This window comes from Corvus kubaryi, unplaced genomic scaffold, assembly GCF_017639235.1.
Source record: "Corvus kubaryi isolate FWS band 111438036 unplaced genomic scaffold, C.kubaryi_AGA036_p1.0 137, whole genome shotgun sequence".
NCBI lineage: Eukaryota > Metazoa > Chordata > Aves > Passeriformes > Corvidae > Corvus > Corvus kubaryi.
Genome location: NW_024580671.1, coordinates 13,685,004 through 13,710,978, shown reverse-complemented (window position 1 = coordinate 13,710,978; position 25,975 = coordinate 13,685,004). Strand labels below are relative to the sequence as shown.

The 25,975-nt window shown below is 38.0% G+C and overlaps 1 protein-coding gene across 7 annotated transcripts in view; it reads left to right on the top strand.

Annotated features, from left to right (window-relative positions):
- The window catches only part of TMEM117 (transmembrane protein 117), a 193,270-nt gene that overhangs the window by 73,094 nt on the left and 94,201 nt on the right, over window positions 1-25,975 (top strand). For all 7 annotated transcript variants that reach the window (XM_042017929.1, XM_042017928.1, XM_042017931.1 and 4 more), the window contains one exon: window positions 7,754-7,853. In XM_042017929.1, coding sequence (XP_041873863.1) covers window positions 7,754-7,853 — 100 coding nt within the window. The remainder of the gene's footprint in view (window positions 1-7,753; window positions 7,854-25,975) is intronic.

The window sequence follows — 25,975 nt, the reverse complement described above, 5'->3', positions numbered from 1 at the left end:
GCTATTTCCAAACCTGTTATTTCCAAATTTTAGTAGTTATTTCTGAAATATCACACACCAAACAAATTATCTGTATTTTAAGATAAGCATATCTACAACATTTAACAAATGTAACTCCCCCACCACCAAAAAAACTGTTTACAACATTTTTCTAAATTCTAGTAACCCTGAGCATACATTTCTCTTCAATGTACACATGTCTGATTTAGGTTGCTGTTTAGCATTCTTGTTAAAAATTAGCACTCATTGTCCTTCTCAGGATTCATATGGCAAGGGCTGAGATTGCAAACTTTTATGCCTGCAGAGCATATTACGGTATGATGAGTCAAGATCCCCCTTAAACCCTCAAATTTGGTCTGGCCAAGGCCACTTGTCTTATTTGTGTCCCTGGGCATCTGTTTTATCTAGCATTTTGGCACTTTTTACTAGCCTATTAAAAGAAATGCTAAAAAATGACATGATTCTCTTGTCAAAAATGCTAAAAAATGACATGATTCTCCTAACTGTGACAAGTTAGGAGAACTTGTCACAGTTCTCCTAACTTGCTTCATTATCCACTAAAATAATTTTCTACAAGAAATTCACTTAGCAGTAAGAAAATACCTTAATCCTCTCCTGCGGTGTCAAAGTGGCATGTAAGAGGCAACCCTGTGTGTGATTGCTTCAGTAAAAACAACTTATGCAGCGGTCACAGAGTTGAAATGGAAGCATAAGCAACTACATATAAACAGGTGCAGTGCTTGTGTGAGTGTGTGGTGGGGACAGGTAAGGCTGTGCTGTGTGTGTATGGGTGAGCATTCACCTGTTAGCACAGTAGAATTAGAAATGTTTCTGCAGCCTATCCTTGGCTGAGTATTGTTGCCTATATTTGCAGCAGAAAAATGCTAAATGCACTATGAAGCCTTTGTTTTTCATCTATCTGACTCAACAGAATATATATTTTTATGATACATGTTGCACATGACAGCAAAAATCCTGGAAAATTTGTGAAAGATACCTCATGGACATAATGAATTTAAAAAATCTGTCTGTTTTATTCTTTTGTCAAGTACCTTTTATGCTTTTCCCCAGACCATCCTGTCCATCCTAAGTGCCTTGTAGTGGAATCTGTAGGGTTAGTATGTAATTTTCACTACAGCACTTATGTAATGATGGAGAAAGGTGCTCATCTGAGGGAAGAAATCTGGATTCAATTCCTGGCTTGTCTGTTCATTGTCTCCAATGTTATTTGTCATTTAGGGTTTGACAGACAAAAATGTAGGTGTAGCAAATCCTGTCATTTTAACTCACTGGAAGTATGTGCCAGCACTCACCAAAGTTTACCCAGGCAGGCTGCGTTTCTCCCATAATGGAGGTCCTTAACACTTTTGAATTTGCAGATCCCTAAGATTTCCCAGGAGAGATGCAGACTCTCACAGCCTCTGGCAGTAGGCCTGTCACTATGAGTTACATTTTGCAACTCTGTTAGATGTAAGCTGTTGGCCATTTTCATACATGATATCACTATGGCATACAAGAAAATAATCTAAATTAGCATCCTGCTTTGAATTGCTGTGTAATCCATTGGTCGTGGAAACCTGATCTCTAAAGAGAGGTCCAGACTCTATTGGTCATCAAGTGCTTTATGCTTGGTTTGTTGGAGTAAGATCCACAAAAACCCACACAGGAAAATACTACAAATAGCAATAGAAATAGCTACATTGAGGACAAAAAATCTGTTCAAAATCCTGTCCCAGTTTGCTTAGGCATCTTAATTAGGACTGTAGTTATGATCTAATCAAAAACTGACCACTGGCATCCATTCTAAAAGTGAAGGAAAGGGAATATATTTCTTATATGTGACAGATGATACTTACAAAATATGGAATATACAACTTCAGTTTCACCTCACCTAAGAGAGTCTGAAACATATTTCTCGTCCTCTTGTGTCATCACCTTTTCATATTGAGAATAACAGTGAGGTGCAATTCCCTAACTTTGAAGGGCACTAAACCAGTGTCCCTTGGAATCAGGGACTGGATCTCATGTGTACCCTACCATTTAATTAACATGCACATACCTCTTCTACATTAACAGACAGAATTGCAATTGCTGCATTTTTCAATGGACCTTGTCTTAAAGGCAGGCTTGCAAAGATAGAAACTAAATGGTCTGTTCCTGTGGACAGTGAGCAGCTCCTGTGTATCCTAGCAAGCTCTACAAGCTCCACAAGCAAAGTCCCCAGAGTAAGTTACACAGCCCTCGGGCCTGTAGACTGGTGAACAGAGGTCCACAGAATTACAGTTCTCCTGCCTGATTTAAAAAAACCATGTATAAATAAGTTACCAGACTGATGCTCAGTTACAGCATCTGTCCATCAGTCTCAGGTGTTCTGCACTGTGCCATGGATCTGCCTCGCTATAGCCGAGCTGATTTTGCTTCTCAGATTTTTGTGTCTTGGAGATTAGCCTGCTGAGCCTCTTGTGGCTGTTACCTCTTTGATGTCTTGTCAAGCGAAATCCCTGGTTCAGTGCGTCTTAATTCTCTCTGTTCTGGTGTCATAGGAGAAGTTTCCTCTGTATCTCTAAAGCGTGCGCTGGGGGTGGTTAGGAACTGGATGAATAGCTGTTGTGCTCTCTATACTGTTTTCTGATAGCTATGCATTATGCCATCCTCATTGTGATGTGCCAGTTTATAAGACAGCAGGTCTTGCTGTCTCTGGGCACCTTCCAGTTCCCCATGGCTCTGACTTCAATTCCTAACATTAGAAGAATAGCTTTACAACTGAGTGAAGTGCTACCAAGTGCCTCATTTGTCATTCTGTCATTTTAGAGTGACAAATACAGATCAGGAACTGTATCTGCAGTCTTTTATGTATGTTTTCAGTTATTCTGACATTCTCTGCCTCTTCTAAATTAATAGTAATGGAATCTTGTGGTGCCACATCTAAACACATACTTCTTTGCAGCCTGTGTGAACTCCCATGCTGTCACTTGTTTGCCAATGTCAAAGCATTTCACCTTGTTAGATACACCAAGGAAGATGAGTTCCATACAGATAATCAGCTATTTAGGGGGAAGGCCAGATAAAACCACCTCAGAAAAGTGCATATCAGACTGCAGAACATGTACAGACATTTTGTTACTCAACATAAAAGATATTTAGGCATCCCCTCCTTTTTAAAGAGCATTACGTTGCCACTCTGTGGGTGCAGTTCTAGTTGGCTCTGTACAGAATATGCCCTGCATGCTATGTGCCAGCCCACTGCCTTCAGTACTCTGGAGTGTATAAAGAACCAGCTGAAGCTTAGTTAAGATGCATCAAGGCTGCTAAAATTGCTTTAAAAGGCTATTAAAACCTCCCCAAAGTGTCTGTGCTCTCATTGCTGTCCCTGGACACCCAGGGTTCAGTTCAGATGTGTCTGGGTTGTCAGTTGTGTCACAGGCCTTACAAGAGATCCAGATCTCTTTGGATCTGGAGACCAAGTTATGTCACATCACTGGGAATTACTTAGTCACATAGGTTTAACAATGCCTTTTGATACGTGGACATGTTTTTTTTTTTGACATGCTAGCCATCAAGCAGTAATTAAGGCAAGTAAATCCTTGACCCAGTCTGACTAAGCTCCATTGAGAGTTTGACTTCCTGGTTTACAGTTATATTTAAGCGTCTCTATTCAAGCTATAGCCCATTCTTAGGTCCTGTGATGGTCAAGAAAACACGGTCTCAGCACTGAGTCTCAGTGCTGAGTTTTTTCCAGAGCTTGAAACAGTGTCGATAGCACTACAGTGACTTGTGCATCTTTATCCAATGTAAAATTTAAAACCTTCCATTTGCTTTCAGATTGTTACTCATTTTAGCAGCTGGTAAAGTGTCATCCTTCTTTGCAAAAATGCTCTGATACCTTCCTTTGAACAAAATCTCCAGGCTAGTGTTGCTGTCTCCCTCTTTATCCATTCTGTGCACACTGCTGCTAACTCCAGAAACTGTTCAAATACCTTGGGCTCATATGTCTTTTTCTGACTCATGGTTATTAACATACCTTTTGCGTCAACATGGATGTAGACACTTACTTCTGATTTTTATTATTTTTAATCTGTTTTAGAACTGTGTCAAGTCTCCTTTGTCTTTTGGTTCCTCTGTTTTGTCCTATTCTGTTAAAATGTTGGTCTACCTTCCCTAAACTTTGGCCTGCTAAGAGCAATTTCCCTGGAGCTGCAGCTTCCAGTCTTACTGTGAACAGCTCCCAAATGCCAGTCACAAATTTGCCTTTTATCTATATTATTCACAAGTATTGGCTCCTCAGCCTCTAATTGTTTCCACTTACCCTGTCTGTTTTAGAAGAGCATTTTTACTCCGAGCTATAACTGCTGTGTTTTTCACTCAGTGTTTCCTTAGATTATGCTGCTCATGCAATATGCTTGTGCCTTACTGCAGAATACACATATGGTGAAGCAAACAGAAGCCTTTTGACAAGCTATAGAAAATCTGGGCTGACCATGACCGTTAACTGGAACCCAGCAGATCTTAGTCCTCCTGCAAGGTGCAGACACGGGTCCTAGCCAGGAAGCAGACTTAACAATTAAAGAAAACTACTCTAATCACTAGCTAAAGGTAGAAAAATGTGAGGATTTTCCACAATAGAATTAACTTTACTTTCGGTACTGTTATAATATACATCTTGATAACATCATCAGAAAGTGTGGCTTTTTTGAAAATGTCAAGTGTTCTCATTTCTATTTAAACTAAAACCTGAAAATGAAAACTGGAGGATTAGGGGGTTTTTTTAAAATTCATTTTTAGCAGCCCCAAATCCCTATTTTAAAACAGTCAGTTTCTCTTTGTGTTTTGAAATAAAAAAAATACTGCAGAGATAATAAAAGACAAAGGGTGTAATGCTAACAGTTAATGAAATAGTAATGTATTTTATTGCTATTTCTAATAAGACAGCAATGTTAAAAATATTCTTCCTGTTCATAAAAAGTTGTAGCTGTATTTTAATCAGTAAATGCACTTAAAACATGCACAGATCATATTCCTAACAGTTTCTTTATAATAGTATGCTATTTTGACACTAACTGAAGGTTTTTCAATTTGCATATTTAATTCAGACATTAATTACTTGCAGACTGGAATGCACAATTTATACAGGCTTCTTTGGTGCTTTCATATTTGAAATGACAAAAAAAACTCTTGGGAAGATGTGATACTTTCAAGGCCTTTCTGTGTATTTAAGTATTTTATCCGGATCCTTCAACCTTATTATAAGCCTTCTGATACTTCTAACATTCATAAAAACAAGTGGTTACACTGAGAATTTCAATTTCCATTAAAAAGAATCACTTATATCTGGTTTGACTTCTCTTCTACTAGGTAACACCCATATTCAGGGATCAGTGACCTCTCAGCCTTTTTGGTTAGCCCCCCCTGTGTCCAGCAGCCTGCCAGTGGTGGCTTTGGCAGGCCTGCTCTATATGACAGGGCTATAGGAATCACCCAAGTGGCTCATTTTCTGGGGGTGTTATGCAAGTGTTTGCTTACTGTACACCTGTAATCATGTATAGTGCATATGAGAATGTGTAGTGCCTATAAGAAAAGGTGAGAAGCCTGGGGTTTTGTATGTGTCTCCCACTGATGGAGAAGACTAAGATGTGCTTTGCATTTGAGGGCCATTCCTTAAAAATGACACTTATTGCTGTGCCTTCTTTGTGAATAAGACACCTTCTTAAGGAGTGCAGACTTGATGATTTTCTGCCTTCACAGATGTTACAAAAATGGCATGCCCAAGATGCAGGAGAAAAGGAATTCTATATATTTTCCAGTTAGAAAGCATCCGGGAGAATATATCTGGGAGGGTTGTTCTTGCCTGTTCTCAGTCTTCCTTTGTTACTGCTATTGCCCTCTCTTGGAGACAGAGCATTGCAAAAGGGAGACTTCAGGCTGACCCGATGTAACTGTTCTTGGTTTCTTACACCCTCATTTATAACATGGTCAATTTAGGATACTGATGATCTTATTAACTCCATGGAGTGTTATTAAAAATACTTTGGAGGCTTGGAAATTTTTTTTCTCTTTTTTTAAATTTTTTTTTTATTTCCAGCAGAAAATCAGAGCCAGCATTTATGTGCTGTTCTGCAGAAAAAAAAAAAAGATGGCATTTTTGTTAGTGACATACCAGCTGAAAGGTCATAATGTGTATAGTGAAAATGGCTGTTACTGTAGGACATTTTTCATGTGTCATGAAACTATTTGATGACGATAGTATTTCTACTCTACAACATATTAAATTGTGTCTAAGAAATTATGCCATGCTGTGCATGGATTTGTGCTAGCAAGACCTTCCACACTGATCAGTTATTTAGATTTTAACAGAACAGGCCCAGAAAGTGGGATCAGTTTGCACTGATCCAGTTGCAGAGATAGGGTCTGTTATCTCCTAGACATTGCAATATTTGGTATGTAGTAATGGTAAGATTTGAATAATGGATAGCACAATGTTAAAGGACACTTTACAAGTAACTGTGTCACTGTGTGCACTCTTAAATAGGCATAACATTACATAAGCAATGTTTACAAGTGTCTTGAAAACAAAGATATCACTTGTAAGATTAAAATACATTTGCCATTCATATTCATTATCATCAATATTAGCTCTGGAGGAGAGTCACTGTTAGGGACCGAGTCTGGAGAGCTGGCCAGATAAACAACACAGACACCAATTCGATTTAAGCATTGTTCTTCCTTTATTGTTCAACTATGCAAGCTTAGATCTACTTTTGCAAAGATTCATACCCAGTCCCTCTAGGACAGTCTCTAATCAGTGAGGGAGCCGACCAGTGTATACCTTGCCAAGGTCTCTCAGGGGTGCCTGCAGCCAGGTGCTTTCCAGGCCTGCCTGCAGCCAGGGGCTGTTCAGGGGCTTTCCCAGCAATCCTGGGTTGTCCAATCTTTCCAGGGGTATCATATGCCCCTGTTCCATAAGGAATCCCTCTACAAGTCACCTCTTGTTGACCACTATAAAAGTTTTTTAGAAAAGGATATCAGTATATTAAAAGGTATGGGTTTTTTTCAGAAAGGTTTTAATCTGGAGCAAGTAACTTTACCTTCTTAATTGTCCTTATAGCATCTTGGTGAACCCGAAGTTAGAAGTCAAATTATCATGTGAAGTTGTAAATCCTATCTGTTGCATCATTTAAGCAGAATGGAAACGCTTCTTTTGGATTTAAGTAAAATATGTCTGTGAAAATAAATTGTAAGAATCTAGAGACAGTGACATCTCACTGAAATTTTGCAAAACTTGCTTGTACTGATGTGTTAAAAAATGTGGTTGTATAACTGATAGAGTGAAAAGTTAAGCAGCTCAATTATCTTTTTAAAGATACCTTAAAGATTTTCATTTTTCTTCATGAGGATTTTGCAAAGTCACCGATTCCAAGAATGTTGCAATTTTATTTGTATAAAGGAAGAAGGTAAAAACTGTAAAACATTTTCTACTTCCAGAAGCTTTACATAATCCTAAAGTCTTTGCCAACTGTTATTTTAGCACCTTCAAAAGACACATGGACTTCAAAATCAGATTCACATTGCATTTCTAATTGGAATCGACCTATATGAGTTCAGTTCTATGTCAAGACTCAGATCTAGCAGAAAAGGTTATTATGAAAGAAATGGGAAATCTTTCACAGATAATAATTATTTTTGTCACTAATGCAAGTTCTTTGTAACTACATTCAGCAAATATGTATATCTTACTTTTGTGTTCTTGTTTCCACAGTGCATACATTATAACAGACTTCATGGGCATCAGGAATGAAAATTTTATGAAGGTAGCTGCAGTTGGGACTTGGATGGGAGATTTTGTCACAGCATGGATGGTAAGAAACATAATTGCATTTTAAAAGGAAAGGAATATGTTTGTTGCTTTCAAGAGAAAGAGGAGAGGAGAAGAGAGAAAACTCAATTTCTCTAAGTGTTTCACCCCAGAAAAGTAAAAAGTTAACAAATGCATAATGGCAGGTATGTAATTAGCTGACTGTCCAGAAGAGCTTCAGTTAAAATGTATCAGAGTGTTTTTTTTTTTTTCTGTGAGTGGGAATTTTGCCATTGAATTCTGCATGGTGGCCCTTCTTTGCTATCAATTAGCATCACAACTTGCCATCTTGTGAAACAGTGACTAACAGCTAAAAATAAATAAGTCTGATGAAAAGAATTAAAAAGAGAAGAAAAATTAAACTGAAAGATGTGATAGAGAACAATGGAGATGAGGGAAAGCAAGCCAGTTACGTGCCAGCTTTTGAAGATAGTCTGATGTGAAACTACCTGATTAAGTTTGTGTCTAATTTAGGACTTGGAAAAATTAAATTTTCACTTGGATTATACTTGCTACAAAGGCTTTCTTCTGAGATATGTGCAAGCCAAAGATCAGCTTAGTAAAAGAGAACCAGAAAATTACAGTTAATTTTTGGGAGCAAAATAAAGCATGTGCGTATTTTAATTGTGCAGAAAAGGCATTACTTAAACACAAAGTGATAAAAAGTGAATTTAATAATTTTTTAAGATTAGGTTTTTATAATTAGTGTAGCTAAGATTTTTAGCAATTGTATTTTAACAATGTCTTCTAGCCTCCATATTTGGAACATACTGTACAACAGACAGAAGGGGGAAAAAAACCATCAAGGAACTTTTCAGGATGTTGTTCAGTATGTGTCAGTGGTTTGTCCAAGACAAACTGTACTCTGTGAAATGGTGGCCATGAAAAGCAAGCACAGAGAAAATAATTTATATATGCTTTACAGTAAGGACATCGCAGAATTGGTGCCTTGACTAATGTTGACAATTAATGTGGACTTCTGAATTGGTAATAAAAGTCATGGGTACTTCTGAATACCTTTAGCTTGCTTTTTTTTCATGGGCTTCCACATCTTTATTCCACTATCGAAGAAGAGATGATGCATAAGCTAAGCTGAATTGAGAGAGATCATGTACATAATACATATGTGACTTAGAGCTCTAGTGGTAGATTGCACACAAGTTGTACTGCATTAGGTAATATGGGGTTTTTTCAGTCCCTCTTTTCTCATTTCCACAAAAAAACCCATTATGTGCAACACTGTATAAAGCATGGAAATGGTTGATTCAAGAGGCATGAGAATCCCGATTGTTTTCTGTGTACTCAAAGCCCTTTCCGGTCTCTTCAGCAGTGGAGGCACAATTGGATTTTGTCACAGCAAACTCCAGGGGCAGATGAAGTTATCACTGAAGAAGGGGAGAGAGACTAGGAGAAACTACAGAAGTGGTTTGATTAGAGGAGACTGTTTAAATTAGTCTGGTTCTGTTAGCTTTCAGGAAGAGTAGAGAACATGGAATTGGAGGGTCAGTGTATTTTAGGACATGCTTTGATTGCATGAGGAGAATTAAGAGGTGTAGTGATTCATGTTTAGATCTTCAGAGCAAAAGTGAATAGTGATATTGATGCCATGGTGATTTTTTGCCTTTCCTTTTATACTCCTTTTATATACCTTTTTATAACTTTTATATTCTTAGTGGTTTTTTGCCTACATTCTTAGAATTATTTGTCAAGCTAGGAATCTAAATATCTTAGAAGCCTTGTAGTTAGGGATCAGAAAGCCCCAGACCCCAAGGTCCTCTCCAGAACACATTCTGTAAACTAAGATAGAACCATCCAGGGGAAGGCTCCTTGGGGAGGGGGGCTCACTCAAGCCTCTCATTGGGGAATCTTTGATAGATATGCTAATTAGTAACACCTATAATGTTATACCAGATCTTTTAGAGGTGGGCATTGCAGTGTGCATTTTGGTGCATTTGACCTGGACGTGTGCACCTAAGGATCCTTAAAAAAAATGCCAAGGTAAAACCCCTTTTTCCCTTCTAACCGTGTTTGATTCTTGATTTTAAGACCAGGAAAAGGCATCAATATTGCTTCTTCAATGCAAATCTGTTGGCAAAGTATATCAACCAGGCAATGGAAATGACAGTGTTCAAGGGCAGCTGAGCCTGAGAACATCAAACGAAGCTACGATGTCAGGTAGAGAGGTATTAGTAAGAGAGGAGATTGGGCATGCATGCTGGTGCATGGGCATGTGCATTGGTGCAAATCATCCCCCACAGCGTCTGACTTAAGCAATCTATCTTATGCTATATGAACAGAAATTGTTGTGTTATTTATATTTGAATTTGTTTGACTTTATGCTTATAAAGCCCAGCATGGAATTGATGTCAAAGTGATATGAGTCTTCTGCAGTATTATATTTTGTGAAGTTTCGACATCCTGTTTCGAAACAGGAAAGAAAAAACAAACGTAAAGAAATGTTTGCACATCTTCCCATTCACAACACTGTTTGTATTTTCTAATGTTTATTAAGTTTTTTTAAAGAAACCATCCATCCATAGACTTCAAGGCAGAAGATAAAAACGAAGATGTAGCCTGCACTTCACCGTGTTTGAACTATGGGAGTTAGGATCTTATTCCCTATTTAATTGGAAACTTTGGGGATAAGTAAAAATAAAACAGATGGGATTAAATTGAAAAATGAGTAATCAATAAACAATATATTACCCTAAGACAGTGAGGAGGTGCTTATTAAATCAGGAAAGTGATTGAAATGGGAAAGTATATTTTGGATTGCTGGTTGTTTTGGATTGAAAAGGCAGAAGTAAGTCTTTCTCCTCAACACTTCCTATCTCACTGACTAGTTTGGTGACAGGATCTGACTCAATTTCTAATAAAATCAGTGATATTATTTCCATTGTGTGTAATGAGAATGGGGCCATGCTTTGGGTGTACAGAAGCTTCACCTTTGTCCCTCTGGACAGGAGCGTCTGCTACTAATAAACATCTTTGCTGAAATCTGTAATAGGTGTTAGATGTTCTAAAGTCTGTGAAGAAGGGAATAGGTTCAGTAAACTGGCTGTCTCTAGGCACTTTTCCCTCTTTGAAGCCATGGAAGTATATCTTGCAATCTTGCACCTGCTTTGACATGCCCTCCTGCTCCCATAAAAAGTGAATTGTCCTCATGGAGAATGGTTTTGAGGCAGACACCACAGAGTTTTGCACAGTAGGACACCTTGGAATAAAAGGCTGGATTCCACCCAGACAGGCCTATAAACTAGCAATTATGGCTGCCTTCTGGGAGAGTGCAAGCAGGCTGAGGAAGGAGCTGATTCGAGGGCAGAATCTCTCATGATTAGAGTGGCCTCTCTGTGAAGACGAGCAACCTGCTGCAGCTGTGTTTTTGTGAGGGACACAGTCCTGAGCATGTGTGGCAAGGCACGCTCAGAGGATACCTACAGGAGTGGGTGGCACTGAAGAGAGCAGAGTAGTGTTGGCTTTCAGACTGTCAAAAATGTTGTTCCCTTTTGGTGATGGCTTTTTGGGCTCTACAAGGATTGGCCCTGAGCTGTGAACTATACTCATACCACATGGAGAGCTTTGCTTACCAGCTGCCATTGCCATTTGCATTAAAGACATATTGCTGCCTACAGACCCTACATACATGTGTAAGAGTCAAAACAGTAGTTTAGAAGTTTGTTGTATCTTTCTTAGACCTTGCTTGCTAGGATTATCAGAAGCTGGAGCTGTTATCTTCAGCCAGTGTCTGGTACTGATCTCTATGAATATACCAGGCTGATCCTCCTGACAAGAGATCCTATTCCTATTTACCTTCTGTCTGAATGGTAATTTAGTTGAGATTCTCTTTTCCCATGTTAGTTGCTAGAGAGAACTGGGAACATTTGAGAGATCACTGAACAGCAGAGACTCTGCCTGCTCCTATTATCAGAAACAATGATAAACTCAAGGGATGGTTTAGTATATTATTCATCAAACTAGGGTTTGCCACATATGTACCAGCATATTCTTTTTAATAAGAGAAGCCAGGAATTTTTTCATCACTGTGCTTTATCAGAGTACTTGACACAATAAGTGTGAACTGAATCATTGTAGCAATTCCTGACTGTTCTTTTTGACACCTTTGCTTGATTTCAGTTTGACTTCTCCCTTGTGTGGGACGATGAAGACTTCCAGGACTATTTCTCTTTCATCATCTTAGCAGATGAATTAGTAGGAAGTTAGGAAGTAGTACTTCCAGCATAGTCTGGATGGCAAAGTGATAGATCACTATGGTTCCACTGATCCAGTACTGACGTATACACATCATATCCACTTGAACTGATGGATATGGAGGTAGAGACCTTCTACCTAAGACTTCTTGTCAGGACATAGTATTGGGATTTCAAAAGGTTAGTACTGAATCTACACCTCCCTTTCCTCAGTAGTGGAACTGGATAATGACTCCCATATACACAAGTTGCCTGGCCTTCTGTGAAGTCTTTTAGTGAAAAGAGTCACTCCATTAGGTGACATTCTGAAATATAACTTGTGGTGGAATGCTGCTCCCCTTGATAAAGCTTATATGACTTTATGCAAGAAGGATTTTCGGTTCTCTGAGATTTTCAGGATTAGCTATAAAAGCTCCAGTTTTTCAGCCCTGTAATTCCAGGGGAAAACCTCACACTATTTTGTGTTCTGGCTTTGCTAATTGTGAAAGAAAGAGATTTTGTCCATGGTTTTTTTTTCATTCACGTTTCTCTGCTAAACTTTTTTGTCTTCATCCTCTGGTGAAGAAACTTTCTGTGTTTTCCCATTCTGTGTGAGTAACATGTCTTACCCAGGCAGTCCCAGTGTAGCCAGTAAAGGGGCCTGTGGTTGGTTTGTAAAGAATACTCTAAAGGGCTGAAACCTTCCACGGAATTCTTAATACTATTTATATCAATAGCTGACAGGTTTAAGTTGATGGTTACTGCCATGCAAGCACACAGTAAATCTGTAGAGTCCTAAACCAGAATGTTTTCTGTCACATGCACCATACTAGAACTCAGGCTACATCTGAAAAAAAGCCCAGTTTCTCCACCTCGTCAGACCAAAAATCCATCCGGACTAGCATCCTACCTCAAACTGTGACTATAAGCAGAAGGCAACCAGAAGAGTAAAAACAAGCCAATGGTATATGGTAGGGTCTTCTCATGCTCTCTTGAAATGCATGCAATTTTGTGTATATAATGACTCTTGATCTTAGAATTGTTTTGCTCTCTGTGCACCACTTTGCATTCAACTACAAAGAATTTCATCTGCCATTTTATTGTTTAGGGACTTTCTTCTATAAGCACCTTTCCTAATTCTTAACATTCAGCAAGCCATCATCCTTTTTACTGTGCATAAGTTAATATCATTATAAAGCTTTCTCACCTCACTGCTCATCCATTTTCCCAGGTTACTTAGGAATATGACTAATAACTGCATCCCCTGCACAAATCCCTGTGGAACTCTGCTAATGACCTCCCTCCATTGCTAGAGCTGTCTGGCTAACCTACTTACCTTCTGTTCCCTGTCTTTTAATCAGTTATTTATCAACATAAAGACCTTCCCTAAAGCTCTGAATGTTGAGTTTCCATAGAAGCCTGTGACGAGGAATTTTTCAAAAGCCTATTAGAAAATTCAGCTTTGCCTATTTTAAACACATCTCCTTTATCCATGAGTTTTTTTGACCTCATTCAGTAATTCTGTTCTGAAATATCTGCAGTCCTGTTGCTTACAGAGCCAGCCACATAGCTCTACAGCCTCAGATTTCCCCTCTGCTCCTAAAGTGGTATTCTAACAATGTTGGCTGGTCCTGAAAGTGCCGTTTGCAGGAAAGACAAAGTCACAGCTCAGGAGCTGTGAATGTATGAAAGAGTATGGAACCATCTTAATTTGGATTATCAGTGAAAGACAGTGAGCTTATTTTCTCATGTTCATCTTTCCTCATCATTACTTTTCTCTGTCCTTTTTCCTCAACACCTCTTTGTCTTATGGCCTGGCATTATTTTGCAGGTGAACAAAAATTAAGCTGTATTTTGTTTTGTATGTTCTTGCATATAGCAGAAGGTTCAGCAGAGCCTGAACATAGCTGTTGATGTTATCCTGAAGCCAGAAATGTCACTGTTTGTGTTAAGACCTATATTCTGAGTATGGGCCTGGATTTCATGTTTCAGAGAACATCAACCGTAGATACATAACCTCTCTTTCCTGAAATCTTATGTAGTCTATGAATTTCTTTGGCTGAACAGGGAGGCCCTTAACAAGTTTTTGATACTTTCATAGTTAGATGGAATTGTTGAATCATAATTTTGAGCACATGGACATGTGTCTGCTAAAGTAATTCTTTGAATCTGGGCCCCTCTTGACAGTCTTGCTGAGAAACAGCTTTTTTTTTGTTCTCTGATGTACAGAGAGTGGACACAATCTAATTGCTGTAGTTTAAGATAGAAGTACTCAACTGCCCCAAATATATTTTCACTTGGTGCTTCATTTGGACATTGTAAATGCTGTTCTGGTGTTTCTTTATAAAATAGAAGCATAATGGTCTAATACACTGTACAGTCTAGGGGGAAGTAACGAAGCCCATGCATTAACGTTAATAAACCCATCACTTGATGTTATTGTCTGGTAGATACCTGGTACCTGTAGAATATACTTTGTGTACTTTCTTCTGTATTAATTTTTGTGATAAGAATAGATGTTTACTTATTGCCATTAAAACATTTTTAATGGCTTGTAATCTCTTGGCAAGAGTTTTAAAAGTATTTGGAGATATTTGCTTTCAACTGTTGCCTCTGTGATCAAGACAAACAACATTTACTTGTAGAATAGCAGAGCAAGCTGTTCAATGATTTTGAAGTGCTTTCCTTGTGTCCATTAAGAGTGAATATTATTCTTGTCCTCTTTTGATGAGATGTAACTGTCTATGTCAACATCCTGGAGTAATGAAGGGTTCATTACCACTCTGCAGAAACTAGGTTGATTTACCTCTTTATTTTATTTAATGTCATAATATGTATGTGTTTCCAGGGCATGTTCGGACAAAGTGAGCAACATTGATGCTGCAAATACTATCATATTGCTGAAAATAGCAGACACACAAAATAATTGCAGTAAAAATACATAGAAAATAAAATACTAATGTGACTAAAAAATGAAATTTTCTTTAGTATGGGGAAGGAACCTAGCATAAAATCTATGTTGAATGAAAACATAACATCATTATTAAAAATAATAAAGTTTCTGGGATTTTGTATTCAACTTTTAAACTAAAGTAATAGCCACAAATGTTCACTCTTAAATTTATGTGAGTCTTCAGAAGTAATTCTTTTATCCAGGAAATTCTGTTTAGCAAAGAATAGCGTATAGGTTTATTTGCAAGCAGTGAAGAATCCATTTTGATGCACATTACAAGGTAGTTTAGAGAGTCAGGGTCTTGAATGACTGACACATATTTTAACTCTTGCTTCTGTCAAGGATTGGGCATGACAATTTAGATTATGATCAGTGTCAATCTTCTTGATTGTTTCTATTCCACTGACATATGAAATTATAAAATAAAACTGTAATTGAATTTGCAGCATCTGAAGTGCCGTACAGCTAACGACTCTGCTGTATGTGAGTAGTGGAAATGAAATTGAACTATGAAATATGAACTGGAAGGAGCAAAATGGATGACGCCTGTTACCTGACACCTCACTTGCCAGGGTTGCACAGAAATGTGACTAATAACATTATTAGTGGCAACAAGTTTCTTTCATTCAGAGAAGCATGCACAAAGCCAGTTGCCCTTTTTGTGCACCTGTGTATCTTGTTTTGGTTTCCAGTCCTCTTGTTAAGGGCCGGTCCAGTTGCAGAAACATTCTGTAGCTAGTGGTTCTATTTCCAGACGATAACCACAAGTAAATTCATCAGTACAGTGGCAGTTCAAATATATCCAGTCATATGAGACCTGCTAATTTTGTTTTTTCCACTTTCTGGGGCATGAATGTGCTCATATCCTGCTCTGCTTCATGACTGCCACTTAGTTATATAAGGTGGAGTGTGCCTGGTGTCATCTGAGCTCATCCAGTCATCCCATCAAGTCAGATTGCACTATTATTTATTCATTGATTGATGGTGTTGCCATCTGTTCATATGCTCTAGATTATAATTATCTGCCTTTTCAAGCTTGATCTTTTTTTGTATTCCCCTGTTACTTTGTCATTTCAATTCTGACCAGGCATTGCCAGAGGAGTTACTTCATCCCTGTTTCTCAGCCAGTGAGTTCCTTCAACTCATTGTTACAGCAAGTATCTTTGTTGATAATAATTTTATGGGCTCTATCTTTATGTGTTTAGTATATCTATCAGTAAAATCCTCAGGATTGTTTTTGAAGAAGGCCACAACAAGCTCTACCTCAGAGCTCAAGAGTAAAAAATGCAAACCCCAGAGTTGGGCCCCAAAATATCTACTAGTGTTTCTCCAAAGCAGTTACTGACATCTTTCAATGACAAGCAAATGTAGTAGGAGTTCTTCCAAATAGGTGTGACGTTTTCCCAACTTTTTTTTTTTTTAAATTTCAATGCTTATGAACTCATATACATATTTTTGTGACCTTGCACACATTTTTCTGTGCAGTCTGGATCCCTGCCTAAAAATACATGAAGGGTCATATCAAATATTAATAAGAGATATTCTGTTCTCCAAATATTGTAGAAGAAAGATATGGCTCCATCTTTTTCGAAAGACAAGCTGTAAGGGAGAAGATACGTGTTCCTGCAACTCAAATCTTGTCCAATTGATTGGTATTGTAGCGTCAATCAGTCATACAGCTATAAATGAGACTGGGGGTCCTCTATTTTCTCTTCCTCATTTTCATACTCTCCTTTGCTCTTTTTCACATAGAATGGTATTTGCTTCTTCATGATATTTATGCAGCAGATCTTGATATATCCTGGTTACATGTATTTAGAAACTGAAGTCAGAGTAGCATATAAAGTAACTGTGCAGCAATTCTGCATTCTGACATGATGTACTCCTTAGAAATGGTGTGAATGAGTGGGTGTCAGAAGTGCTGGAGAAGTGGGACTCTAGAAATAACATGTTCTTACTGAAGATCTTTGAGTACAGATGGCGAATGTGTAAACTGTTGGAGTCTCTAAGATGGACACTTCCTCTCTGGAACAGTCTGGTTCTGGATGAGATTTCAGGCACAAACCTTTTTCACTGACTGGGGGAAGAAAATAATTTTCCTTCTGAAACTGAAATTAAAACAATCGCCTCAGTATATCTGCTAAGATATGCAATGAGGAGCTCTATGATAAAATGGGGAGAGATGGTTTAAAAAGTATTAGGAAAGGAGTATTGGACTGACCATGCACATTCAGCTGAAAATCTTTACTGGATTAAATATATGGTGAAGTAAGACCTTCTGTATCCACAGGGAGAGGTTAGCAGCAGATGGCACTGGTACACAGCAATGCATTTCTTTAATTCTGAATTTGTTCAGGATCTGAGGGATGAACTATTAGACACTGTGTAAAGGGAAAAAAGAAAATAAGGATGTTCTATTATGAAAAAACATATCACGGCGCTCTTGCCTAAAATAATGTTGAGAATGTTGTGCACAGTCTATTCTTCTCCACAAAGAAGAGTGGAGTTGAAACTGGTAAATTAAGGAAGACACTATTGCTGGTCTTAAATTGCATAATTTTGATGGGTGGGCATTCAGCTGAGAAACTTTATCTCTGATGTTGTTTTATAGCGAAAATGTATTTAGAATATGTCCAGAAAGTAATGGCCTAAACACTCAAGTTACCAGAATATAATTCATTTTGTGTTGAATTATGCCTAAAAATGAAAGATTATTCCCACAACAGCTACAGTACCTTAAAAATTGTATTCCATGTTGTTATAGGTCAACTCAACCCACAATGTATCAGCAGAGTAATTAAGCAAGTGCTTGTGTAACTACAGTGCAGTTAATTTTCCTGTGCAGTACTGCATAATATATGAATTAGTTGTAATATGGTGGGAGAAGCCTTCTCTTAACAAACACACTATGAACCTTGAATTGAATTGATTAAGGAATCCTGAATTGTAAGTGAAATCACTAAATCTATCTTGCATCTATGGAGAAATCTTAGGAACTGTCAGACTTATGATAGTCTAGCCAGAAGGTCATTTTTTTGATATCCATTCTTGTGATTGTGCTCAAGAAAGAATGAAAATTCAGTATATTCAAACACACTTACTACAGAAAAAAATTGGATAGGTTGGCTTCCAAAAGCTCTTTGTTGCCAAAACCCAAGTCCAGCTTGGGTGCAATTCTGCTGATTGTATCAGACTTAAAACATACAGTTGCTTCTTAAAAACTGAGATATTAAAAAGTTTCAATGGATTTGAATTAAAATTCATTATAAAACTTAATTTAACAGAAAGCACTCAGTAAGATGAGTCTAATCTCTTCTTGGTCTCTTTTTATTGTTATTTTACATTACCTGAAGTGGGAACTTGAAGTACTTTTTTTAATGGATAAAGAGATTGTCGAGTTTCACTTAAACTTTTCTAAGTACTTTTAAAACCTCCATTAAAAAGCTATTTTTGTAATTTCTTACAGTACTATGCTTCTCCAAATCACAAAAGAAATCACTGCCTCCTACACTGGCAGTAATAAAAAAGGTTTTGCATTTTGCAGACACCAGGGATTGATCTTTATAGCAACTCATGGAGATACGTATGCTAATATGCCCCTGTTTTACAATAAAGAGCTGAAACAAAGGAAAAGGGACAAGAAAAAAGGGAATTGGTGATGGAGCTGAGACAAGACCCTGCTCTCCTCAAATCTTTGAGGGAAACTATTTTCTCTATCCCCATTGATGACAGCATTCTAAAAGGTATCTACCTCAGCAAAGATACTGAATAATTTCTTCTATGGAAAATTGCAATGGCATGTATGTGCACCAGAGATACTTCCAAGTTGTGAATACCCTGGACTGTGCTTCCCCTTCCCCTGGCTTCAGCTGTGTATGAACCCAGAGTACATGTTTTTTCTATGATGGCTTGTTCCAAGCTCATTTCTGGCCTATCTTCTCTTCTGCTTTGTATTTCTTTTATAACTTGTATGTAGCTTGTATAACTCTACCAAAGGGATAAAGCTCATATTAATGTGTGTTTGCTGAGAATCAAGGCACGTATTCCATTTCTCTTAACTTGAAGAGGTTCTTTGCTTAAATTTTTGGCTCATCACATGATGCCACAAAATCAGTTTTACCACCCAACATCCCAATTTTATTGTAAAGAAACAACCTGAGTTATTAGACAACATAATCTACTTCATAATGGACAGAGTCCTGTCAAAAGCATTATCAGAATGAGGACAAATCATATAGTTATGATTACATTGGTGTATTGCTGGCAAAGGTCCAGGACTAGTGCAAGGCACACCTCAAGTTGCAGCACTGAAGTATTAGGCAGGATCATAATTTTCAGACTGCAGACATATTTTGCATGCATTTTTTTAGTATCTCCTAGACCTGCAGAACATCCATGGCAGATGAGGAACAAGCTTTATACTTGTACGGCTTTACACTGTGTTTTACTTGGGTCAATACTTCATCCAGAAAATGAAGGTAGGATTTGTGTGATCAGTTAGTGGCTTGGTCTCAGAATTGGTAAGATTTACATTTGGACATTTTGATATTTTGTTCTGAGCTGGTTTTCTAAGTTGTCTTAGTGATCAGTGAAGAGAAAAAGGCCTGCTAAGTCACTGGAGTGTGTTTGACATCTAAAACAATGCAAATGAATCACACTGTAAAATCACTTCTTTCTCTCCACTGGTAATAAAGGAATTATAAGGCGACTCGTATTTAGATATTTACATTCAAGGTATTAAGATTTTGTGTTTTATAGGGGGTATAGAAATGTCAGAAATTGTCCCACAAACCAGCAGAGTAAAAACATGTGATGGCTTACTGTTAAATGTCCCTTAGGAATTAAAGAAGGTAAAGGAATACTTCCAGAATGTCAAGGCTTTGCTGACGAAACATTAAAAGAACTTCACATAAAGTCAGAAGTTTATGCAGCAGTGAATAAATTAAACCATAACACAAATAAACCAGCAAGAATCCACATGTAACAGCAATGTGAAATCAAGGATTGTATGGACAGTAATGAGAACAAGCATGTCAGTGTATCCTCTAGAACTTTGAATTTTGCCTTGAAGTTCGCAAAATTGTTAAGAATTGTTATTTAAGTTATCTAAATTTCAAGACTCATTTCAAAGAAGGTCTCGGGCATTAACAGATAAAATCTTTTGTGCTTGTGTGTGTTCCTGAAAGGCAGCCTTTTTGTATTCTGTTGTTACTGATACAAAACAGCCTTAATCTTTGTAGGACAATTGAAGACAAACATTTATGGCTAGGCTGATCTGTGGTCAAAACTTTGGCTCATTGATTTCCCCTGAATTTCCTGTCCTGTGGCGATTTCCATGTATATTCTTACTGGCGTGACCAAAGCCAGACGGGGCCTGTATCATGTACAAAGTTTGTTCATGCTTTGCTAACCTACTATTTTTATTGATTTAACCTATTTACAAGGTTATCTTATCCTAACTGGTAGATGAAGGACTGTTAAACGAGTTGGGGTAGCACAAAGGGCCTGCATCAGCCACATGATACTCAAAGCCAGATACTTGGGAGTGATTTCAGAGCAGCTGCCAACACTGGCATCTGTGAGGTTGTGTCTCTGACTTCTCGTCTGGTCAACTCTATGCCTTCCTTCTCCTTTGGAAAGGCATTGAGATGTGGAGTTGGAAACGTGGTATGGTGAGACCTCCAAGCCATTCTAACGTTACATGCTGCTGCTCTGTTGGGCTATTGAAAACTATTTAGCACTCAGTGGAATGAACCCTTGCATTGCAAAGATGAAATCTGAATTACTAAGAAGTATTACAAAAATCCAGTTATTTTACAGGGAAGGTACTGAAAAGTTATCTGTAATGTGGGGTTTGTATTAAAAGCTCTGAAATCCAGCCATTGAATGATGCTGTCTCTACTTGTTACCTCAGAAATCAGCTTTTTTTTTTTTTTTAACTCATTGCTTGTCATTTATTTCAAAATATAGCTGCTAAAAATGATTATCTTTTTCTATTCTTATTTCTATGTGTCAGTATTCTGGGGTATTCTGAGTGGTCCCCAAGTATCTTTTATTTCTGGTTCTGCCTGTCTCTCTTCCTGCTGTCATCCTTTCTTCACATCACACAATATCTTAAACTCCTCATATTTCCTTCTGTCTTGTCATTTGTTCATTCTGAGTCTCTTGCCCAATATTTTAACACTGAACAGCCTCGCAATACACATTAAACTTCAGTTCTTTCATATGGAATTAAAATTCTGACCACTTATTAATGATGACTTCATCTATCTATTCATCATTCTATCTTCTGTGTTTCATTTTTTGACACCTCTGTGATGTAAAAAAGGCCCTGACTGTCTTTCATTGGCTGTTTGTGTGGGTTTTTTGCAAACTGTACAATGCTGTGCTGCAATGATAAACATTAGTGCAGATTGAATTTTTTAACATTAGCACAATTGCTTCACTCTCCTCTTGTATCATGGGCAATGGAGTAAGTCCTGCACACCCCCCATGCTTGCTGTTTTCTTGTTGCAATGATGTAGTCTGTTTTAATGCTCAGAGGGGTCATGTACAAGCTTACAGATCGCACTGGCACCAAGGACAGTGCTGGCTGTGCAGTCCTGATGCATATTCTCTGATCTCTACATGCTCCTCTTCAGCCCAGGAGAGACCTCTCTGTCAAATGTGTCAATATTATGTAGAAGGCTGAATCCCTTTTACTGAGGTTTTAAACAAAGTGACCCACAAAACTACACAAAAGAAACTGAAATTAGGAGATTGATAGGAATACAGCAGGGGCATGACCACAGCAATCTGCTAGCCAGTTCTAATGGCTATAATTTCATAACACTATTAAAGGAATTTGCAGGAGACAGAGTAGGCTGAATTTAGCCTAGCTGTAACTTTTATCTATACAGAGTTGCATGAGGCGGGCCTTGGTGAAAGTGGTCCTCTCTCTGCAGTTAAACTACATCTTTACACCTGCTCTTAGTAATGAAGCACAGATGCTGATGACATGCATTCACTGCAACATGGTAAGACTCATCAGAGAAAACTCAAATTGGCATTAGAAATTGTGATTCGTTAAATAAAATTAATTGATAAAAACAGAATGCATTTGAGAATTAAGTGTACAATTGAAGCAAATGATCATTTCATTTTTGGAAGAGGAGTAGATTGAATAGCTTGTATTTAAATGAAAATAAATTCTAAAACTTAGTAGTAGCAGAGTAAAGATGTACTCTCTTCACTGCATTAACTTGTTGACAGTCCATTAATGAACATTACCATGTAGCAAAACATGTCAACCTTACAGAAGCACTCAGTGTGCCATCCATGTGACTATACCTTGTGAACCTCTGTGCAAAGAAGTGTGCTAACTATCAGCATTAGTACTGATAAATTCAGAAAAACCATTTTATTACTGATGACATTAGAGCAAAGATATTTTTAAAAGAAAAGTCTTATTCCACAACCACCTTTACAATAATTTAACTGCCCCCTTACCAAAATTAGTTTGAAAATGTGATAATGATTGTCCCACAAGCATTACAGTGGTATTTGTGTAAAAAGTAGTGTCCAAATCAAGCCTACAAACCAGTAAATTTGGAGGAGCCCTTTAAAAGTTCTAAGAGAACTCCCACTCCTTGTGCTGTAGCATTACTAGCTGCTGCTCCAGTTTCAGTTCACTTATGAACATTGAATCCAGCCCCCAGCATCATTTCATGAGGTCACTTGAGAGAAAAATTGAATTATTCATTGTGGTTTTAAAAGATTTTGAACTACAAATGCTGAAGAGTTCACAGTTTATTCTATATAATATACTGAATGACTTCAGAGAGCAGTGTTGATTTTGTTCTTGGGGCTCTGCTGTTGTCCATAAAGCACTCAGGCAGTGTTTTTGTAGTGTATGATGTCAGAAATGTAATCCCTTGAGTGAATTATATACATTTGTATTCATGCCAGGTCTTCTTATTACCCTAAGGTTTTTAGTCAGTCCAGTTGCTTCCACTAGCTGACACGTTTTTGAACTCTGTGCAGCACTCTTCTTCAGTCACACCCATATCTCAGTTAAGGATAACGTCCCAGGACTTAAGTGTGACATCGTGATAGTATGAAAAGAGTGTTAAAAGTTCAGTCTCATTCCTTCTGATCCTAATAACTGTTTATGACAGCCTATTTTTCTTTCAGATGCTGAAAACTCTTGCTAAAGTGCGTTAAAATTTTTGAGACTGAATGTTCCTGTCCTTTTACAAAAATATTCAAGAGGATATTTTTCTGTCTGTCTGAAGCACTGCACTGTTTAAAACAGCATTTCTAAGTGGACTGCTTTGAATTTCCTGTCAATGTTGAGTTCCCCAAAGTAAAAGCAGAAGTACTTTATGGGAGAAGGGAAGTGTCTTTACTGGTGGTAAGGACCATTGTCTTTCTAGGGAAAGAACTTAAATTGTAATTACCAATAATTCTAATTCAGTGAGCAAGGAATTGGGAAGAATGTCTTGAAACTCACTTCTCAGTAATTTTCATTGGCCTCAGTAGAGGGTATGTTTGGGACAGGGTAAATAGGCAGTTTTCTGGGCTTTTTTTCTGGTCTAGGAACCACACAATAAAGAGCAATTACTAGAGTATATTACACCTCTCACTATGTATGTCTATTTTGTATTTACATCTGGCAATGATTATACACTGAAGGCTGGTATCCAATCCACCCACACATTTTGCAGGGTTCAGTTTGGTGGGGAAGAAACTTACTTGGGGAAGGCAAGCCAAAGGTCTGAGGATTTCAGCTGGTGAGATTTAGAAATTTCCCTCTCTTCTGAATGGTAGCACTCTCACCAAGATTCAGCTTCTGTAAAGTTAATTCTTCTGCATTGCTGAGCTTCTTCCCTTGGCTGACAGCTTCATTGTTCCAAGGGAACAGAGCTGTCAGAAAAGGTCATCACTGCAGAGGGGATGGAAGGCTCTCAAGTACCTAAGGCCAGTCCCGCAGAGAGTTTTGAGGACCATGGCAATGACCTCCACCTGGACTCTGAAATCGTGAGGGGGCTTGTGCAGGGGCCAGTGTGCCAGAATGATGCATTCACAGTGGCTTGTGTTGCTAAGCAGACTAGCAGCTGCTTTTTGTAGCAGTGGGATTTCTTTTCACAGTATATATTTTTTGGTCTTGGATACAGTGAGATGCAGTAATCAATCTGGAGGTCATACATTTGTGGATCCCTGCTGCCAAGTCTCTGTCTGATGGATTCTGAAGAGAAAGATATTTTTCAGTACTTTATTCAACAATAAGTTGATTTTTAGTAAGGTGGCAGATTTTCTTCATTTCTTTGTGGTCTTCATTGCAAGTGAAGAGGAAGAAGTATTAGTTTGACAGGATTTAGGAGTAGTTCTTGTATTCCATCTATCCCATACATCTTCAGAATACTCAGTTTCCATGGGTACAGATGCAGGTTTATGGGTTCCCCACTTTGCTCATAGGATGGCAGCTGCTGACTAGATGATTAAGAATTTCCTGTTAAGAACAGCAGTTCAAATTTATCTCTCTATTCATGTCTGTGTAACTAAAGAACAAGAGTCTGTCTGTAATCTTATTGTTTTCTGTGCTTCTCCAGTGTTTTCTTTAGCTTTTAATTTTCTTGAAAATAACAACTAAAAAGTATTTCTATTAAAGTAATTGGTGCTTTAAGAAAAAAAGTGGGTATCCTTTTTCTAAAAGAAAAAAAGAGGAGACTCACAAGCATGTCTGACAGCTAGACTAACTACTCTGTGCAAACAGTTTTCGTGTCATGTTCTTGAAATATTTTTACACAGAGCAGTTAACAAGACCTTGAAAGATATTCAGAATCATGTTTCTGTAGAGAACATATTGCTACACACAGATACTGAATAAAAGGAAGAAAACACACTACTATTACCTCTGACATTACTGTAGCATTTTATGATGTTCCTGCATTGGCTTCTGTTGGTAGCAGTAAGAAAGCCACTTTTTTTATAGTATTTATGCACCTTACTGACTTTTATAGGCAGCCTACCAACCCTTCATTCATCATAAATGTTAAAACCCAGGAGAAACAACTTTTTGTGAAGAATGCTGATTAGAAAGGACATGGAAATTCAAGGTAAGGAATCTGTCTCCCATGCTATGTTCAGCAAGCCAACTTGCTAACTTCAGCATTTGACTGCAGCACCTATGTGCAAAGTGTCAACACCTTTGTGTTTCTCTCTAGATTGTGGACAGAGACTGCAACTGGTCTCCATTCAGAGAGCAGTTTAGTCTGTCCAAGACTGAGTGTCCTCTGATGGTGCCTGTCTTGGTTATAGAGTCATCGAATGCAGCAGTTAAACTAAAGTTATGTGAGAGAAATTGAGGCCATTATATGCATTATTGGTAAGAAGAAAACAGCAAGGGGAATCATGCTTGATTAATCTGATAACCTTCTGTGGCAGAATGACTGGCTGGGTAGATGAGGGGAGAGCAGTGGCTGTATATGCATGTGCTGGGGAGAAACATTAATTTATTATATTAAACATTCATTCATATATTTCTTGTGCTTATACTGGTAGTTATTAAAATATTTGAGAGCTTAAATCCCCTTCATGCTGTACAGATGTTGCCATTTATCAGGACATCTCTATGTGTTGGTAGAATTGGGGAATGTTCAGTTTTCACTTGCTGATTTTCTACACTAGTCAGACTCAAAAAAAGAGAGTTTTTCATTGTTGATCCAAATAGTTCTTTCATTCTTTCTGCTGAGTGGAAACAATGTTGTCATCCCTCACAGAATTATAAACTATTTTGTTGCACCAGGGCAATTGTAGTTTAGTAATTTACCTTGAGGTGACTGAGGAAAACTCTGTTTGAGAGTAAATACATGCCTGTTCTGGTAGTAGGTGCCTGTCTTCCTCCTTCATTCCCTACCTTCTTCCTCCTTCATTCCCTACCTTCTTCCAGAGCTACCTTCTTCCAGAGCTAGTAGAAGGAATCACATTGGCTTCTTGTCCCTTCAC